The following is a 19,216-nucleotide window of genomic DNA, read 5'->3' as shown; positions in this document are numbered from 1 at the left end:
AAGAGCAAAGAGATACCTGCCGAGTCTGTGATACCCTCCCGCTCCTCCTCTCCTCCCTCACTTTCTTTCACCTCACTAATTTCCTCCTCCTCTGCCCTGATATCTCCTCTCCTCTCCATCTCCTCACTATGTGGATACCAGCTTTGCTCCTATGGATGCTTAATGTCAGCAGTTTGTGCTCAGGACAAGACTATTCGGACTACTACCCAACTGGAGACATGGCCACCGAGGTGAGACATTGAATTCCCCCTTCATCGATAAAAACCCATTGTCTGTTGAGGAGTTTCACTAACTTCCACAGCTTGTGAATGTGTGTCTGCTGTTGATTACATACAGGTGACAAATTAAAGGAAAAGAGAGAAGGGATATCAAAGCTCTGTGCTCTTTTGAAAGATTGTAATACTTGTATTTAATACTTACGTACAGCTGCAGTAGTTATTGTACAGAGCAGGTACAAGTATTGATCCGCCATCTATATTGTTATTGTTAAAATAAACTCAATGGACTAGTAAAACGCTCCTACTAGTAGGTCCATTAAAGGAACATTGTGTAACATTAAGGGCATCTATTGGCAGAAATGGAATATGAATAATCCCCTAAAAACAACAATTGTTGCTTTCAGTACCTTAGAATTCGCTTTTTATATCTACATACTGCCGCCATGTTTCTACAGTAGCCCAGAACGGACAAACCAAGCATTGGTTCTAGAGAGAGACACTTGCGTTTCCACTTATTTGGCCGCCTGTACAAATCGTACACACTGGAGATTTAAAGGAATTAGGGAGTCTAATTTCACACCCGGCTTATTAAATCACTTCCTTTTCACACGTATTCAAATAGTCACAAACATGTTTCCTTTTTGTAGAGTCACAGCCCGTGATGTCAACTGTCTACTTTACTGTAAATGCTGTTTATGAGCCAACCAGGAAACTATTCACTGCTTTTCTGTGGAAATTCAAAAGTGTGTCGGGCAGTGTCTTTTCTTGATGTTGAAATAGTTTACTACAAGGGGATTGTGTTCAAATTCACTGGAAGAGATCTTAGGTAATACAATCCTCTTGGAGTTGAATGAATGAATCCCAATCACATATTTTGGCGGACTAGCTGCAGACATGACAAGTTTATACGAGAAGAAGGAGCGAGTGACGAATGCATGTGCGTGAGTCTGTGTGCGAGCAGGATCTACTGCTGGACCCCAGAGCGATGGTCATTCGTCCATCATGACCTCATGGTCCCACAGCGATGACCTCATGTCATGCAATCACTTAACAAGACAAAGGAGAGAGAGAGAGAGAGAGAGAGAGAGAGAGAGAGAGAGAGAGAGAGAGAGAGAGAGAGAGAGAGAGAGAGAGAATACATCTGGGAAGACTTTGAAACAAAGAGAGAGGAGAATCCATCCTTCCAACTGTCAATATTATCATACATGACTTTAACAGTTATGGGGCCTTTGGTGGTAAATTGGCTGAGTGCAAATACCAAAATCTGGCCCCCCCAAAAAAAAGATACACTTGCAGAAAATATGTGCGTAAATCAGTGATGTTTAAGGACAATATACTGGCATTTGTAGCCTCTACTTCACTCTGAAAGTAATGGCATTCCCATCAGCCTGCAGATGTCCGCATGCCATTATATCAGCATGTGAGCACTGCTGTTCATCCTCAAAGAGCCACTCGCACGGCTCTAGCTTCTTAGTCTTGTGTTCTATGTGGTCTTGTTCAACTTCCCATTGGTTGTCGCAGCTTACCGCATGTGTTGAGACATATGAGATGTCTGGAAAGAGACAGAGAGGGAGGGGGGGGGGGGAGGTAGACGGAGAGACGGAAAGAGATAACGACGGAGATCTGGTTTCTGTTTGGGTGATGCCAGCTGAACCAGTTTGCTCCTTCTCAGCCTGGGAAACTAAACAACCACGCTCCCTCCCCGGAGGAAGCATTCATATGTGATACTCAAACGGGCCGACATTTGGTCCCCACAGACGATCCAGCAGCCAGTTTGTTACACAAGTAATCTTTCATCTGCCGAATGTCAACGGAGAGGAGTCATCTATCACGACGGCAGAAGAAAATCATTACGGGGATGACTCACGGCGGGAAATGTTTATGGAGCTACTGTAAGCTGAAGATTTCCTGCATAGACTTGGTCCAGCACATAACAAACGTGGTTGTTGGCTGAGCCGACAATCTCCAGTCCGATTGGTCCATATCAGCAGGCCTAATGCTGCATTTAAGGACTCCTCAGCAGCTCTAACTCATTTCTAAATATTTGAAACAAAAATTCTTCTTTTAGGAATAATACCAGAACAAATTGATTGATAAGGCGACCAAAAGGACTTAGATGTAGAACGAAACATTCAACCAGATTGGTAAACTGGGTCAGATCACAGCGTCTTTGCTCGAGGGCACTGCAGCAGCAGGGCAAGTCATTTCCAATTTGATCACGTTGCCTCTGGTGACTCTGTTTTAAGTTCCTAGCAGTTTGGAAGCTTTGAAAGGGAACCACAAGAAAAGAGCAAGAACAGCAATACTAAGGCATGAAGAAAACGCAGACTTTGTAGCTTCCTCGTGTACTCAAATGCAACCTGGCGTGTGTGTGTGTGTGTGAGGAGAAGACACACGTACCCATAATAACTAACAGTAGCCAACAGTAACATGTTGCAACACATTGGTAGCCGCGCGAGGTATTCACTGTTCATCCAGCTCAACCCAGCGAAGCTTACCCTGTACATTCTACAGTATCTAATAGTTTTGCTCCAAAAAACAAAGAGGAAGAGGATCCTTTTCAACCTTAGTGATTACAACACTTTCTGGCAACACATAAAGAACTAAATATTGTCATTGACGTCACATTTGTCTGCATGATTCTTTCCTGTCCTCCAGGCTCCAGTACTGTCAGATGACCAGCCCAGTTTGGAGTCAGTGACGAGTGTGGATCAGCTATTACAGCTTCTCTACCCCGAATACAGTTTGCTTCAGCAGTGCCTGAGGAAGAAATCCTGGGGCGCCTCCTCTTCTTCCCCGTCCTTTTCCTCAGCGAGCCCTTTAGTCCACTCTAACGCCGAGGATCTGTGGGGTCAGCCGAGGGAGGAGGCTCTTTTCAAAGTGGACGGGACTCTGGGAGGTAAAAGGCAAACTAGTGGTGTCTAAATATAATATCAGATAACGTCAAAGCTCTCTTGTATCAGCTACTTAATCACATGTGTTTTCAGTCATCTTAGAGGAGATCCAGCGGACCTCATGCCAGCCCAGAGAGGTGTGTGTCGAGGTGGCCAAAGAGTACCCAGAATCCACCAGTCAGTTCTACCTCCCTCGCTGCGCGGCGCTGCATCGGTGCGGCGGGTGCTGCACCAACGAGGCCTTTTACTGCACCAACACGAGTCACGCACTCGTCAACAAGACGGTGAGTGGTGCAGCTTCCTGTTTACTCCCATGTCGGACACGTCTGAGCACTCGGACTGTTCCAACACTCGCTTCGCATTACACGGCCGTCTTGGCATTCTTCTGCTCTCACACCTCAAACTGCCTCAGGAAAGAGGACGGAAAGAGACCTACCCAGTTGTGTAACGAGCTCGTCTGTATCACAAAACACCGCCCTACTGCAGTGGGACACCTTTTGGCTACAACTGGACATCAAGTCAAGAGTCACGCACAGTTGCACAATCTTGCAATCATTACCTCATCCTCTACACGTCAGCCGAAACACTTCATAACACTCACAACCAGTACTCTTGTAAAGAAGGAAGAAGGAAAAAACAAATAAGTATACAGTCTACAGTTTTGTTCACACACACACACACATCTCTAACCTTCATCTTTCTTTTCCTCCCGCCAGTTGATGGAACTTTCCCCGCCCAGGATGGATCGCTCCGTCATCATGGTAACCTTCGTCAACCACACTTCGTGCGAATGCCTCTCCAAGCGGCCGCTCCACACCATCATAAGACGAGCCGCGACAGATCACCTGTGAGTGACGTGTGTTTGTTTACACGCATTTCTGAGTTATTCGTCACGTTTTCCGTAGATTTATAATACATGCGTCTGTGCAGGTGCTCCCCGCCCGACCTTCCCTGTGCCTCTGGGTCATTGTGGGATCCAGTGAACTGTGTGTGTGTCTCCACAGACGCCATAAACTACTCTGAGAGAGAGACAGGTAAGGGTGTGTGAGTCACGTTGGTCAGTTAAGACAAACAGGGATCACCTCACCAGTGAAGGGTTTGAGTAGTGCGATGATACAGCAGCAGGTTCAGGACGGGACATCCAAAATGTGCTCCACCTCAAACCCCCGCTGATCCGATTTTGGAATGTGGGTCAGATTTCAGCAAAGAATTCTATTCAAATATTCCACCACCACAGCCACAGATGATGATGTTGCCTAGGCGGCAAATGAAACAATCTGAAACCACTTCCCCCCCCGAGGGAATGTTTATTCAACCGTAACGTGAGAAGTGAAAGTGTCTTTGAGGCATTTTACTTGTACAATCATGTCGTGAACTACAGTGCCTTCAGTCTCCAGCTACTTTTCCTTTTTCTAATAATAAACTGCCCTTATTGATTGAACGTAGAAACCGATGGGGAAGAGAGCGACTGATTAGAATCAGTTGATTGCCATCTGTGCGTGACGCGGCTGCAGAAAGACGAAACTAAACTTTTACCTTCTTCCCACTTGGCTTCCAGATGCGCTGGACTCAGGTCTGCTGGCTCTCTGTGGGCCCAACAGGGTTCTGCACGAGTCCACGTGCGAGTGCGTTTGTCGAAATGGACTCACCGAGGACAGCTGCGATCCAGGATGGAAACTGGACCACAACACCTGTAAGGAGGGTTTCAGTTACTGAAACTATTTTACGATGTGGGGAAGAGAATTAAAAGTGAGAGTCAGAGAGGAAGTCAGGAATTTTTAGAGGATGTAAAGAAAGAACAAACAAATATGAGGGTGAACCAGCGAGAGTCACACAGTAGTTTCTCGTGCTCTTTTGTGTGGAAAGTGGTTAAAAATACCTCTTTTTTGTGGCTTCCTCTGGTTTCATAAGGATTGATTTACTGTGAATACACCAAGTTCCCAATAAAATGCTTGTAATTTGGAAAGCAACCAGGCAAGATGGAGCCAGAATGGAGAAACGCAGACAGAGGGAGGTTTTGGGAAATAGGGCTTTATGCAAATATCTAACAAGTCAGAACCTGACCACCAGATATTTGGCAACAACACCAACAGAGCTGCACAATTTAATATCTGATGGTCTGGATTTCATTGTGAAATGAAACTCTCTTCTTCTCTCAGGTGAATGCCAGTGCGTAGGTCAAGGCGAGGGGAAGTGGTGCCCGACCGGCCAGCGGTGGGACGACGAGCTGTGTGGCTGCGTGTGTGCCGCAGAGTGTCCCGGGAACCAGCCCCTGAACCCCGACACCTGCCTGTGTCAGTGCAGAGAGAGTCCGCAGTCATGTCTGCGGCAGGGCAAGAGGTTCAAACCCAACTCCTGCAGGTAGGCGTAACAGACGGGGGTGGTCGTGTGTCCTCGTCCTGGTTTCAGGCCTCCTTCAGCAAAACACTGAATCTCTCGGCTCTGCGGTCTTTTCTCTCTGTGGAAAGAAAACAGAGAAATGCACACTCTTATCTTTCTTCTGCATCGGAAATATGAGTCTTCATTGTTTCTTGTATTAATCATTTACAGGTTATTGGTTCCTCTTTTCCAAATTCCACAATTGCATGAAATAAAAATCTGATGTTAAACACGCCGTTCCAGAAAACTTGCAGCTGTTCTGCTTTTGACAATAACAGGAACTACGTATTAGTTCACTCTTCAAAGCTCCAACTCGTTGGGACTGTAGTTAAGGACAAGACAGCAACTTCAATTTGGAGACAACTATTTTCCAATTTTTTCCAAATTTAAATGCTGTTGCCTGAACCAGTGGCTTGTACTGGGCAAACTGGTCCCGTCTGCGTGAGTTGCTGACCGCCACCACAAGTCTTCACCCTGGGATCTCTGCGAGAGAAAGGGGTGAGGAAAGAGAACCAGAGCTGTGAGAGACAGGGAGTTAGAGGGGGTGAAAGCAAGCGAACCCTCAATGGACATGTCATGCATTCCAAACGCGAAAAAGAACAACTTTCTTCCTCCGTTTTCTTTAGCTCACATGTTTCAATATGGCCTTTTATGGACACATAAAAAACGTCGGAGCGCGCGGTCCCAGCTGCGTTGTATTGCATGCGTGTCGCCGTTCCCACAGCCGGCACGCAAGAGCTCAACCTCCCTCTGACCCCGAGAGGCCTGCAGAGAGGCAGACAGGGTGCACTGGATGACGGGGAGCAGACAGACCCGGAGACGGACGGAGGGACAAAGGAAAAACACGAGTGCAGACATGAGCTTTGATACGAGGGATCTCTAAAGCTCACAGAAGTATCCACGAAGTTAGGATTCTAGTGGTGCAACCCAATACAATATGAGGCGTTGGCATTCGAGTATGCGCAATACTTTTCCCATCATTCTTTTGTCAATTTTTTTTTTTTGATTCAACATCTGGTCACAGGAGGTGGTGCACAGAAGACAATACACCGACTGTGATTTTGAAGATGAGTTCCCAGAATTTTGGCCTTATTCTTCCCCTCTCCTGAGCATTACTCCCTCTTTTTCTCACGCACAGAATCGTTTGATGCACCCTGGATCGGGGTTTTATCCAAAAAGGGATGTGAAGATCTGAATAATTGATAGTATTCATGCCAAGAGAGTATAAGTTCCCCGGTGTTTTTATTTCTACTCTGTTCCTCCAACCCTTCCCATAAAATATATTATGTTCCAATCCTTTCTGTCTTCATTCCTGTTGTGTATTCACTTTCTCCTCTCTGTTTTATTCTACTTTCCATCTTCCTCTCGGTTGTGCCTCTTCCTCCTCTGTCTAGTTGTTACAGGTTGCCGTGCAGAAAGCCCAGACGTGTGTGCCATGGTGATTTTTACTACAGCCACCAGGTCTGCCAGTGCATCCCCAACCACATGAGGCCTAAGTGGAATTGACCAATCACAGGCAGGCAGTGGAGCAAAGGCTGCAGGTGAAGCCACACATCGCCCCTCGACGTGAAGCTCAAAACCTTTTGGCCTTCAAAGAAAGTGGAAATTAAGGAGGAAGTGCCTCCTGAGAGGAAGGTGGAACTACACATGTGCTGGACCACAGCAGCACGTAGAGGAGTTTTATGAACGCTGTCTGTGCTCTGACACTCAAAAAGGAAGACAGGAGTGCTTCCCAGTGAAACAAGGACAAAACAGTATGCAGTTAAAACTCACACAAAGTGGAGTAATCTCAGCCAAAGACAAAACGAGGAGATATGTTTGACTCGTATAACACCAATCACACTTAGTACCTAAAAGCAGGACAGCAGGGATGGACCAATCAGACGCGGAGCCAGCACTCATCCCCGCTGCAACGTGTTGGAGCAAGATATTCAACCACCGGCATGCAGCAGAGACACCGCTCACGACTGTGTGAAATGGAAAGTGGAATAAAATAATAACAGACCAGACTCCATGCTTTTATGTTTTGTTTAAAGATTAAATAAGCTTCGGGCACTTTGGCAGTCTTGAGTCCCGAGATGTTGAATGGGTTGAAGGATGTATTTTGCAGAAATCATGTCATGTTTTGTTGCCGGGGGGGGGGGGGGGGGGGGGGGGGGCTTATATTCCCTCTTTTAGCAGGAGGTGGAAATGGTGACAGCATGTTTGGGTGATCCATTCAGAGCACCAGAGGCTGTTTCCAACACTACAGTTTCATTTGAACAACAATACTGAAAAGAACAGAGTGAGGCTGCTTGTTTTTTTTTTTACATAAAAGTCTAAACTTCAGCCTTCTCGTTTTGTCTAAGAGAGAAGAGGTTTAATGCCACACCCTGTTTAATTAAACGCTAATTTAAACAAACTATTTTATCATTTAGTTTCTACTTTCCTCTTTGAACATTTCTCTCATACGAGGCTGAATCCAATCAAAACTGATGGCAACACTTCTAGTAATTTAACTTTACACTAAGTAATATTATTTGTAAATATTTAAATCTTTTTCATATTTAAAAGTGATATTTTGAAGAGGAAACCATGTGGAGTTGTAAAATACTGTATTTAAGTCACTATCAATACTAAATATTGTTTTGTACTCCAGCAGTTTTAATTATTATTGTGAATTTGATTTGTTTTTAATTGCCCATTTTCCTGCACTGCAAGATCAATGTTAGCCTCTAACATACAGCTTTAAAAAAACAATGATTTTTGATTGAAAAAAAGTTAGGTTGAAGATTGCAGTGTAGAGATTATTGTTTGTGATATATGGATGGAGAGCAAATTTGTTTTCAGGCAGTTAAATATTTAAAAGTAGTTATGAAGTATTGATTTTTTTTAAATATTGATCTTTGTCAGACTGATACGTTTGTGTCCCTGTTTCGATAATGTTAAATATTGTTTTTTTTAGGGTACTCTGGCAGCGACAACCTGTGAGAAATATAAAAAGCATCTCCTGTGTGTTATATATATTTTTGAAATAACAAAATTTCTGATTTTATTTTGTCATTTAAAGCAACACTGTGTAACTTTTGCTTAACACCGGCAGTAAATGACGATTATGGGATGATGCTAAGATGACTTTGTTATCCTATATATATATATATATATATATATAGGATAACAATCAGCCACCATGTGCTGTGCTCACACCAGACCAACTGAGGCTGTAGCAACACCCCTGAATGTACCGAACTGAGCAATTGTGTATTTTATTGCCCATGAATTAAACTTTTCATTTGTAAGAGAAACAATGTGCTATTTTGACAAATCATATGTTGTTGCTCTGTGTTTTAATACACACAACACATTCTGCCACTGCTCCTTTAAAGAAAACGATTGCATGTAATCTTTCCCGGAAACTAGATTACAAATGTTGCATTGCTCATGTTTCCAAATGACGATCTAGTGAAAAGTTGCACACCTGTGGGGAGGAACTTGGCTCTTCCCGTGGTCTCCGGTTTCTTCTTCTCCCTCCTCTTTGTCGGTCTCCCTTTCTTCCTCTGCGTCTACCACAATAAACAACATTAACTCAGATGGGGAACAAAGAGATCACCTTTGTCTGGCCCGTCTCGTGACTGTGTGCCTCACTACTCGACTCTCTGCGCCATTAGGTGACTCCAGTGCATGATTAATGGCCGAGGGTTATTCCAGTCATACGCACGTTTGGCTGCTCTGCTTACAATCATCATGCAACACAGAAAACTACCCTTAAAAGTGTCCTTGATAGTTCATTTAAATTCAAATATGTCACGAGCATGGTGGAGAACGCACCCGTGGCAGTTTGGTTCCTCTTGTTTTAGCTTTAAGTAGTTTGACGTTGGCATCGGTGAGACGGACACGAAGTGAGGATTTATCTCGTCCAATGCCGTCTTATCTGTTGCCAGCGCACCGGAGCAATATGACCCTTCCTTTTGGAACAAACTGCTCATTCCTGGGATGAAAACACGCACTTCTCCGCTGTATCGGATATCATTCTGGAAGTCCAACAGATAAGATGCCGTTTGAAATAAGTTTTATTTTTACTTCAAGAACAAAATATAAACCCGAGCTCCAACACCCACCTTATAGAATACGCGATTGAAACTTCAAATATTTACAAAAGATAAATAAATATAACCTGCGGCCTATCCGGTTATTTATTACTTTCTCTTTGAAGGGAAGAGAAATCACAATGTTTCTAAGGTCTTGGACAATTCAGTCAACATGTTTCAGTGAGAAAATAGAATACGAGGCAGAATGTCAGCGAATAATAAACTGAACATGATCATAGTGTAGTTGGTGGTAGTTATTGCTAAAGGAAATAGAGGCTGATGGATGTGGCTGGAAGAGAAGCCAAGTCCCTCCAGTGGAGAGCAAATAATAACATCTTGTGCTTTGAAAAAATGAAATGTTAACAGAGCGATTGGTGCACAGCGCCCCCTACTGGTTGCTCAAGGCGAGGACAAGCACAGACCCAATAAAGCCCATAGGGATATAAGAAATAGAATTAGTATTTAAACAAGAATTATACAGAACATTTCCCGAAAGAAGATACAGCAACTTTTCAAAAATTTAGAAAATTATATGCAACCATAAGATGTTAAAACAGCAGGACTTTCAGATGCTTCAATCGTCGTACAATCTCCATCACTTTAAGCAGACAGGAATCGAGAGTGCAAAAAGCAAACAATGGCGTTATATGGCTTACTGATGTGAAAAATATGTATCCTAGTGACAGCAGGAGCAGTGTTGTCGTCTTGCGTCAGTGTTTTTTGTTTTCACAGCTTTCGAGAGTCCCGACTTCAAGCCACAATTCTTAATCTCCATACCAGGTGAAGCAGCTGGAAACAGCGCGGCGGTTCCAGAGCAGGCACTTCAGTACTCGCTGTTCTGCCGACGGTCCGACTGGGATTCCAGTTTCTCTGTCGCGTGATTGGCCGTTTCATGTGTCCGTTACAGGCACACGCTGCAGTGAAAGTCGGGTGAGCCCTTTTTCAGTTCTGAAGCCTCCAGACGAACGCGTTGTCGTCCAGAGAGCTCTGGTCCGCCCGGTGCCTCCATGCAGCTCCACGGCTCAGTCTGTTATGCATACAAAACGTCAGTTCACTTTGACTTTATTAGGCATGAAACCGTTACCTGAAACAGGAAAAAGAGAGATCAATGATACAACTACCCAATAAGAAGGTTTAACAAATGCACCTTCTGTGCTTGCATTTATTAATATATAATATCTAAGTGTTTTGGTATATTAAAGAAAGGTTTTTTTCCATAGATAATCACAATCAGGGTTGTCTTTGTCATTCTTCAGATTTCAACTTCCCAACGCAGACTCACCCTCGTCGTCAGAGTCGAATCCGAAGAGGTTGGAGCACTTCTGCAGCTGGAGATGACTCTGCAGATCCTCGGCGCTGTTGAAGGTTGCGAAACAGTTGGCGCAGCGTTGCCTCTGCGGAGTCTTTGCGACGCAGGCCTGCTGAGGAGGGGGGCTTCTCTGAGACGAGTGGGAGAACGACAGCTCCTTCCTTCGTTTCGGCATGGTGATGTACTTCTCGTCCAGGTACGCTGTAGGCGGCGGACGCCTGTACGGCCTGCTGCTGTACCCCGCAAGAGCGTTCTTTAGCGCGGCCGGTTTAGCATCTTCCCTAGCGGCCTGTCCGTTCGGTATGACAGAGTAACCGGCGTTGCTGATCGTAGGTTGCGGTGTTTTTCCCTCTTCACCTACAGAGAGCAACTCTGCTTTCACCTCAGCGAGCGATTGGACGTCAGTTTGTGACCTCTCCGGCTTCTCAGACGCCGTTCGAACAATTTGATCTTTGCGTGTTTTCTTCACAATCTTTGTGTGGCCGTCTTTATGAACATTCTTGCGCTTCTTACTTGCTTCGTTGGGTTCGGAGTTTTTGTGGGATTTCTTGGATTTTTCCTTTTCTGTTACCTTCTGTGCGTTCTCTCCAGCAGGGGGAGAAGTCGTGTCATTTAAGCCGCTGGCTGTGGCAGCAGGGACGGAGGAAAGAGTTGCATCTGTTGCATCAGGAGAGCTCTCTACTGCGGCTCCAGCCTCAACCTGTTGATGCCCAGATTTCGACGTGGCTTTCTTTTTCAAAGCAGATGTTGTGCTTGCATCGTTCGGTCTTCCCTTCAGTGTTTTCTTGTCCTCTTTATTAATATCCTTGTGCTTCGTTTTTGTCTTGCCTGGGTCTGAAGAAGCACTGGGAGCCCTCGTTTCCTTCTTTCCTTCTGTTTTCATGAGTGACTTCTTGGATTTTTCTTGTGTTTCCTCTCCTGAGGTGGTTGGTGGTGCAGTTCTCTCATTTAAACCGTTAGCTGGGACATCAGGCACAGCTGTTGAGCCTGTGGTTTCCGCTCTTGCCTCTGGTTCTCTGAGAGGGCATTTCTTCTTGACTGTCTTTGTGTTGGCTTCACCATTTGTAACCTTCTGTTTCTTTGACTTGCTGGAGTCTGAAGAAGCCGTTTGACTCTCTTTCGGAGCGGAGCGTTTCTTCACTTTATCTAGTTTCTTAGCCGTTAACTTGTGTGTTTTGTCTGCTGAGGTGGTGCTGGTTGATTGATTTAAACAGTTTGCTGTCTTAATAGCTGAAGGGGTATTATGTAAAATCCCCTTTTGTTTAACGTGAATATTCTTCATCTGTTTGTTCATTGATTTCTTAGATTTTGATTTGTTAATCGACGTTTCTGTAGTTTTGACTACACCTTTGACCTGCTCTTCTTCTTTTGACTCGTTGCTAACATCTGAGCTCTCTGCTGCTTTAGGGGGGTTTGCAAGCTCAGCACTTTTTTCTGGGACGGTTTGATTGATTGGACCGGAAGTCGTATTTTCATCATGCACGGCTTCCTTCGACTTCGGAGGACGCCCTCTTCTTTTGGGACCTTTTGTGTTTCCTTTGACCTGCTTCTTCTTGAACTTGTGCCTCACTTTGACTTTCCGTTTTAACAACGATGATGAGATGACTTTGTGACTTTTGGTTGTATTTGTTACCTTCCTTAATGTTTGCCGTAACCTCAGATTAGGGCCAGCGGGCTGTGAGGAGGTGTCCTTGTTAGAAAGATTCTTCAAGACGTGAGAATCCTTGGACTCATTTCGCTCATTCGACTCCTCTTTGGACAGAGATGCACCGACAGTGGAGGGAAGAGGAGCTTGTTTTTCTGTAGGCGAGTTATGTGTAGCTTCTCCTCTTAATAAACGAGGAGCCTTCACACTCTCGGTCGTATTTACAGTAGTGGTAGCGGTTGCATCTTTTGGCCTATGATCCAGTTGTTTCTTTCCATCCGGCGTGTTATCCTGTTTGTCACCCGTTTGTTCTTCTGCATTCTTGTCTGGTTTGGTGGGTTTGGAAGCATAGTGCTCTCTTTCATGAAGGTTCAGTGCCCAGAGACAGATAAATAGCCGAGAACAATCAGGGACGCAGCACACTGCCTGCAGCGGACTGTGCCTCCTGGCGTGGCGTCTCATTTCCATTCCAGTTTTGAACCTGGACGTGCATCCCCGATGAAGGCAAGGGTGCCGAGGAGAGAGTCTGTGCCTTTCAACGTGGTGCTGAAAATGTTCAAAACTCCACATGACCCTCATGCAACTGCTGCATTTGCCGTTTCCTACACGGAACGCCACTTCTAAAGGTTCGACCTCGCCATAGTGATCTTCCAGAGCGTGGTAAAGGAGTGCAACGCGTTTTTTCGACAGGTCTGTAAACCAGCTGCAACCCTCCACAGGACAGCAAACGTTCTCTTGCGGGTCAACACGTTTCTCCTCCACAACTTTGTCACTTTGTTTGGTGGCTGTGTTCAGGACCCGCAGGGATTCTGTCTTCTCGGAACAGCTGACCGCTCTGTCCACCTGTGCTGAGGAATCCATCTCTGTATCTTGGTTTTCCTGCAACCTGGAGTGTACAGCTGCATCAGAGGTCTCCTGCTGTGTAAGTGGCGGGTTAGCTTCCGGGGTCGAGGTGTCCCTTTTCAGTCTGTCAAGCTCTTCCTCTTTCCCAATATGCCCGTTTACCTTGTGATCAGGAGTTTTAGGATGAAGGTGCTTTGACGTGTTTTGTTTCTTTTCATCCACTGGCTTGCCGTTGGACCTCAACTGTCTGGACCCAGATGGGGTTGAATGTGGAAGGCTCGTTGATTTAAGACAGTCGGTAGATTTCCTCGGTCTCCCACTGCTGCGGCGCCCAGAAGACACGTTTGTGGTCTTAGCTTTGGCAGAGGTATCTTTGGTCTCTTGGACATCGTTACCATCTGACTCTTTAATCCTCTTCAGCTTCTCAATATGGTCAGACAGGTGCATCATGGCCAGAAGATCATCTTTGAACATCGTCCCACAGAACATGCACTCATCCTTACGATAATGGAACATGGCATGTTCTACAACACGACTTCCCTTGAACACCTTGCTGCAGAAGGTACAACAGTAATCCAACTTGGATTCCTCCGATTCTGGGAGATCACCGTTCTCAGGTGTTTCTGGATCAAAATCCTGAGTTCCCTCCTCCTTCCCTTGCACATCAGCAACTGCAGAACAGCTGGAGGTAGTTCGTAATTTGTGAGGAACTTTGGATTTACTTCCAGATGTTGGCTCCTTAGAGGTACCGTCCTCTGGAGCTGGCTGTTTGCGATTCTCCAGATCTCGAGCAAGTGCCTCAGGTGCAAGTCCAGTTACCATTTCGGTTACTAATGTCAGAGCAGATATGTCATTTATATTGTCCTGCTCTGTAGAAGTAGTGCCCATTGTTCCTCCACCCGTGTCACTTTCACAAGGCACGGGTCTTTTGGGGACTTTCGGTGAAACATCTGTAACGTCCACCTCAGAGAGGCTGTTGCCGACAGCGGTGAGCACCTCTGGGCCGTCTGCTTTTGCAACAGGATCTTTGCCAGTTTCAGCCCGAGAAGAGAGTGACTTCAGTTCTTGAGACTGTGATAGCGTGGGATCAGCAGCTCCAACGCTTGAGATGTTGGCCATTATTGAGACTGGAGGGATTTTATCAAGATCTAACATCTGATTGTTGACCAGAGGTGAAGTTTGCGAGACCTCAGCTGAAGTTGTGGTTTTAAAAGCGTGTTTAACGGCTTTAGAGACCTTATCTAAACCTGGGGACGGAGTCACTTTAGTCGCTGTTGAGGCAATCGTGACTTTCATCTCAACAGCAGACTCGTCACAGAGCTCTCTTGAAGCTATGGTTTGAGCTTGCAGGATCTTATCTAACATTGGGGCTTCTGTAACTTCAGTTGCAGCAGCAGCAGACTTCTCAGAGGGCTCTCTTTCTGAAAATGTCTTTCGTGAGACTGCTTTTGTAGTTTGAGCTTGAAGGACTTTTTCCAGTGCTGGGGATTTTGTAACTTCAGCTGCTTCTGGTGTGTGACAGTCCATTCCACCTTCAATCTCAGCGTCGGGTTTGTCACAGAGCTCTCTCTCTGGATCTTTTGGAGGACTTCCTTGCACTGAGGAGCGTGTGATTGTTGAAACTGAGCCTTGAATATTGGGCCCGACACCTTTCCCTTTCGGCCGCCGAGCGTAACAGTGCAACTGTTGTGCAAACATGGCTGCATCCCGCGCTCTCAGAATCACCTCTTTGCGGTGCACGGTCTTCACAGCTTCGGACGTGGCAGGAACCTTCACTGTCGGTCTGTAGAGAAGCACTTGAGGGAAACCTCTCTGTCTGTTGCAAGCGTCCTCGTTAAACTTTCCCAACAGTTCATTGTCTGGTAGGGAGAGCTCAAGGATTACTTGAGGAAGGGTGGCTTGTTTGCGTGGGTCCAATGAAAACCCCCTCTGGTGCTTGCTGCTGTTTGCCATTAAATGAGAGTTTACTGAAGGATTGTGTTTGAGCTCAACAGTTTCTGACCCCTTTACGACATTGGATCCGTGGTGCTTTTGATGTTTCAACCCATGCTTTTTGATCTTTGGAAGAACATTATTCTCCTCGAGATTTCCTGAGTCTTCAAGAAGCCACTTGGGCTGTCTAATCCTCCGTTTTGGTGGGTTCTTCTCCGAGAGTCTTGTAGTGCGTCGAAGTTCTCCATACCCAACAGCTACATTGTCCTGTAGTCTGTCTAGCTGCCAAAATGAACGCCTCAAAGGTTCAGGCGACGATGACCGATGGCTGCCTTTCTTCTTTCCGGTGTGGTCAACGTGTAGCCGCGTTTTTCCCGGGCCCACCCTTAATCTCTTGGATGCAGCGTCAATGTCGTGACGTCTGTCCTCTTTATGGTGACGCTTTTTAGCTGCTGCCCCCTTACTTCCTTTCTGACATGCTGATGTGCTTGATCGGTAAGCAGGTTCTTTGGCGCAATAGCTCCGGATCCATTTGTCCTCCATGATCTCCTCGAGGTCACCACTAACCCCCTTCTCGCTCATCAGCTTCAAACAGTTGGTCCGCAAAGCAATGAGGTTCCAAAACTCGGGGTCAAAATACAGGTCCTTCTTCAAGACCTGAGGAGAGACAGAAAAGAAAACGTTTTGGTACCACAATATGGAGTAATGACGAGCAACAATGCTCGTCTTAACCGACACTTTGCCTTTTTTAATGTCACGATTTGTTGAACAGGTGCTCTACCTGCAAGGTTTCAAAGCGAACGTGATTTCTGATGGGGCTGTACTCCACGTGGTACTCCTGATCAGGATGCATGTACAGAAGGTACACCAGCTTGTAGGTCTCGACAGTGCGTTCGAAGAAGAAGATCAGAAGAGCGCACGCCCGGGCAACCTCCAAGTCATTGGGCAGCAGGCCGGCGATGGTTTTGTAGATTAGGGACTTGGTGATGACGTCGCAGGGAAGACAAGACCCCAGGGCGTTAGCACACAGCTCCACGCAGAACTGGATACCATCTTCACCCAGCTAGTGAGATACAAACAACAGATTGAATATCAATGCATCTAAACAAATCTACACGGCAGTTGAAATCTCTCACCTCTTGCAGTATGGCTCTGATGAATGGGAAGATTGAGTTGACATTGGTCGCAGACAGCATCAGCCGGTGACTCTCCTCAAGTAGAGCTTGCTTGGATGTATTCAACCGACTGTGAAGTTTACTCCATATGAAGACAAGGTCACTGCAAAGGACGGAGTTAGAAATTGCTCTCAATGCTTTCTTAAATACGGAGGCCTGAGTTGGTGTTATACACCGACTTCACATTGGCATCAGATTTAAGTTCACCTACCACAAATAGTGCATGTCTCCCCTGCACAGCTGCTGGGAGAGGAAGGCTCTGCTGAGGGCTAGTAGCAACTCATCCTTTTCCTCACACTCCAAACTACAGATGATATGAACTGCATCTTTACCATTAAATTCAGCCACCTGAAAAACAGAGGACAGCGAAAGCGTCAGTTTCAGCCACAGATGGATCGCATACATAATGGTGTGGTAGCTCTCGCAATTTTTCTGAATGACGCGCAAGTCATCCGCATACAACAGCCACTCCACCCACCTCTTTGTGAAGGCGGTCGTGATGTGAGGTTTTGAAAAGCCACGTGAGGTAGACCTGGAGGAAGAACAAGTGCTGTCCTGCCGTGGGATGCCGAGCACAACACCTCGCCAGGGCCATGGCCTCGCCGACCCGCTCACAGGATAAGAGGTAGCGCACCCGAAGCTCAAAGAACACCGGCAGCTCAGAGCTGACGCACCCGTCCACTGAGGTACCGTCAAGAAGCCAGAGGAGAGAGAGAGGTACGGTTTTAGTTTGCCTTGATACTGATTTAAAGATTACCTGGAAAGAAACAAGGATCAAACTATTTTCAAGCACTTTGGAGGAGCAATTCAGCTAGAAATTGGAGGGAAACCCTTTGAAATCAGTGGTACTACTACTGATGCATAATACCATGTCACCTACCGTCACTCTGAGGTAAACTGGACTCACTGAGGATTGCCTGTAAGGCTGGGCCGGCCCAAGGCCCACCACCCCGGACCAAACGCTCCACCTGAAGCAAGTGAACATTCTGATGCCTCGCGAGCGCCGAGTGACATTCCTGAAAGAGCATGCGGAGAAATGGCTTCAAAAAGTGCTGGTATATTAATGAATATATTAAGAGAACCGTCACCTTGTCTTACTATAAAGTTCTGAATGGTTCTGCACATCATGCTCACCTGGAATGTAACAGTGAAGTGATTCAGTGGCTCCTGGTGGAAGTCCTTCTGGTCAAAGAACAGCAGCAACTCAAAAACACTCCTGTGAGGAAATCAAAATAGTTTGGCTTGTATCTACAAATCCACATTGAAAAAAAACAACCAGTTACACACAAAGAATTGCATTTCTGCGAGTTTAATATTAATTAATATTGAGTCGGCTTAGAGAGGCAGAGGAATGCACTTAATTGGAAAGCAGAGGGAAACCCTCGGGGAGACGGGATGGAGTATTCATGGACAGAGTAAGAGTCAACAGCTGGCAGCATGCCAGGGGTTTTTCCTGGCTCACAAATTTAGTTGCTCGAGCCAAGGAACACAATCAACTTTCAATCCCAAAAACGTCCCCAAATATACAGGACTATTAGAGATGTTTGACAAATATATAAAAACAAAGGTTACACATACTGTATATGTGAATATTCTTATTGTTTTGTGTTTATAATGGATTTGAATGTTTTTTCTTTACCCTGATTATTTCCAAGCATGTTTGTTTTATAAAAACAAAAGTGTATTATAAATGTCTTATCAACATCCAATGTGTTTTTACAGGGGCTATGTACTGTGTTATGTGTGCTTCTCTGAGGGCACATTGTGCAAGGCCACTTCCCCAAGAGGCAATAAAAGGTTTCATTCATTCACAATTAAACTGATGTGAAACTTGGACAGCGGAGCAAAACTGAACAAAGCAGGAACAAGAACACAACCGTACACAATACTTCCAGTCTACTTTCTTTCTTAAGGGAATCTCGAAGTGAGATGCTTTGGCGTAAATTCAAGAAGTAATTTTGTTCAGGAACAATAATTTAAAAAAGACATTTTAACAATGCCTCTGTACTTACAAGGCCAGACTACTGAGTGTGTGGAGCACATGATCACAGTTTGATGTGAAGAAAGTGGAAGCTCGAGCGAAGTAGCGGAGAGCTATCTCAAGGATCCTGAGCTGAGGCAGCGGCACCTGCCAGCGAGTGGCGTACTCCTCCACCAGCTGCACGAAGAAAAGACAAAACAAAGACAAGAATACGAGGACAATCACCAGCCTGTAATATTTAGCATGTTTAAGTCTGTGCTGATATTAGATGTTTTAACTGCAGTTGTAGGTACTTTAGCCTAGCATTTACGCCGTGTTATCAATAGCAAACAATTGGCGTTGCAATGATTGGTCAAAGTTTCAAGCAAAAATGCCAAAAGACTCTGCTTTCAGCCTTTAAAATATTAAGATTCCCCGCTTTTCTCAGTTTTAGAACATTGTCAATCTAATATATTGGGGATTTGGACCGTTGTTTTCAAAGCATGAAGCCCTACAACCCCTTAAACACAGTTTTGACTAGTCTGCAACTACAATAGGACAGTTATTGCTCCTTTACATAATATTTAAGATTGATCTGTCAAATCCCTAAAACACAATATGCTTATGTTGCCCTCTAATGGTGGAGATCCAAGGCATCACTCTTGAGCACCACTGGAAACCTTTTAGCAAAACAACAATTTAGCACTCAGGTTTTTGTCTAATCTGTAAAATTACTAAATGAAACTGCAGTACATTATGAAGCATTGCATTTTTAGTTTATTTTATATTTAAAA

At 45.3% G+C, this 19,216-nt stretch overlaps 2 protein-coding genes across 11 annotated transcripts in view; one reads left to right on the top strand and one right to left on the bottom strand.

The window, feature by feature from the left end:
- Positions 1–19,216, bottom strand: part of LOC142952599 (uncharacterized) — a 76,302-nt gene that overhangs the window by 55,824 nt on the left and 1,262 nt on the right. For 9 of the 10 annotated variants that reach the window (XR_012954690.1, XR_012954687.1, XR_012954688.1 and 6 more), the window contains exons 2-15: positions 18,475–18,620; positions 17,597–17,678; positions 17,343–17,478; positions 16,941–17,143; positions 16,674–16,810; positions 16,424–16,565; positions 16,069–16,350; positions 10,841–15,944; positions 10,215–10,642; positions 9,299–9,501; positions 8,949–9,033; positions 7,342–7,458; positions 4,649–5,570; positions 3,803–3,957 (exon numbers count right to left, since the gene is read on the bottom strand). Coding sequence is in view for 1 of the 10 variants with exons in the window: in XM_076094420.1 (XP_075950535.1) it covers positions 10,605–10,642; positions 10,841–15,944; positions 16,069–16,350; positions 16,424–16,565; positions 16,674–16,810; positions 16,941–17,143; positions 17,343–17,478; positions 17,597–17,678; positions 18,475–18,620 (6,270 nt within the window). In the remaining 9 variants the exon portion in view is untranslated. Of the gene's footprint in view, positions 1–3,802; positions 3,958–4,648; positions 5,571–7,341; positions 7,459–8,948; positions 9,034–9,298; positions 9,502–9,522; positions 10,643–10,840; positions 15,945–16,068; positions 16,351–16,423; positions 16,566–16,673; positions 16,811–16,940; positions 17,144–17,342; positions 17,479–17,596; positions 17,679–18,474; positions 18,621–19,216 lie in introns of those variants that run through there. The other variant, XM_076094420.1, reaches the window with a different exon arrangement.
- Positions 129–7,346, top strand: LOC142952610 (vascular endothelial growth factor C-like). The gene is made up of 8 exons (XM_076094431.1): positions 129–230; positions 2,877–3,117; positions 3,206–3,396; positions 3,829–3,959; positions 4,043–4,146; positions 4,671–4,805; positions 5,272–5,473; positions 6,886–7,346. Exons 1-8 carry the CDS (start codon positions 129–131, stop codon positions 6,995–6,997), a joined length of 1,218 nt encoding a protein of 405 aa, XP_075950546.1. The 3' UTR covers positions 6,998–7,346.

The sequence above is a fragment of the Anarhichas minor genome, unplaced genomic scaffold (assembly GCF_050575085.1).
Source record: "Anarhichas minor isolate MPS153535 unplaced genomic scaffold, ASM5057508v1 ptg000018l, whole genome shotgun sequence".
NCBI classification, from domain to species: domain Eukaryota; kingdom Metazoa; phylum Chordata; class Actinopteri; order Perciformes; family Anarhichadidae; genus Anarhichas; species Anarhichas minor.
Note: the sequence above shows the minus strand (reverse complement) of the source record. Positions and strands in the feature narration are given on the sequence as shown.

Coding starts and splice junctions, on each gene's coding strand:
- LOC142952610 (XM_076094431.1), top strand. CDS start 129: ATGTGGATACCAGCTTTGCTCCTATGGATGCTTAATGTCAGCAGTTTG. Junction 3,397..3,828: donor ACGCACTCGTCAACAAGACG/GTGAGTGGTGCA, acceptor TCCTCCCGCCAG/TTGATGGAACTTTCCCCGCC. Junction 5,474..6,885: donor TTCAAACCCAACTCCTGCAG/GTAGGCGTAACA, acceptor TCCTCTGTCTAG/TTGTTACAGGTTGCCGTGCA.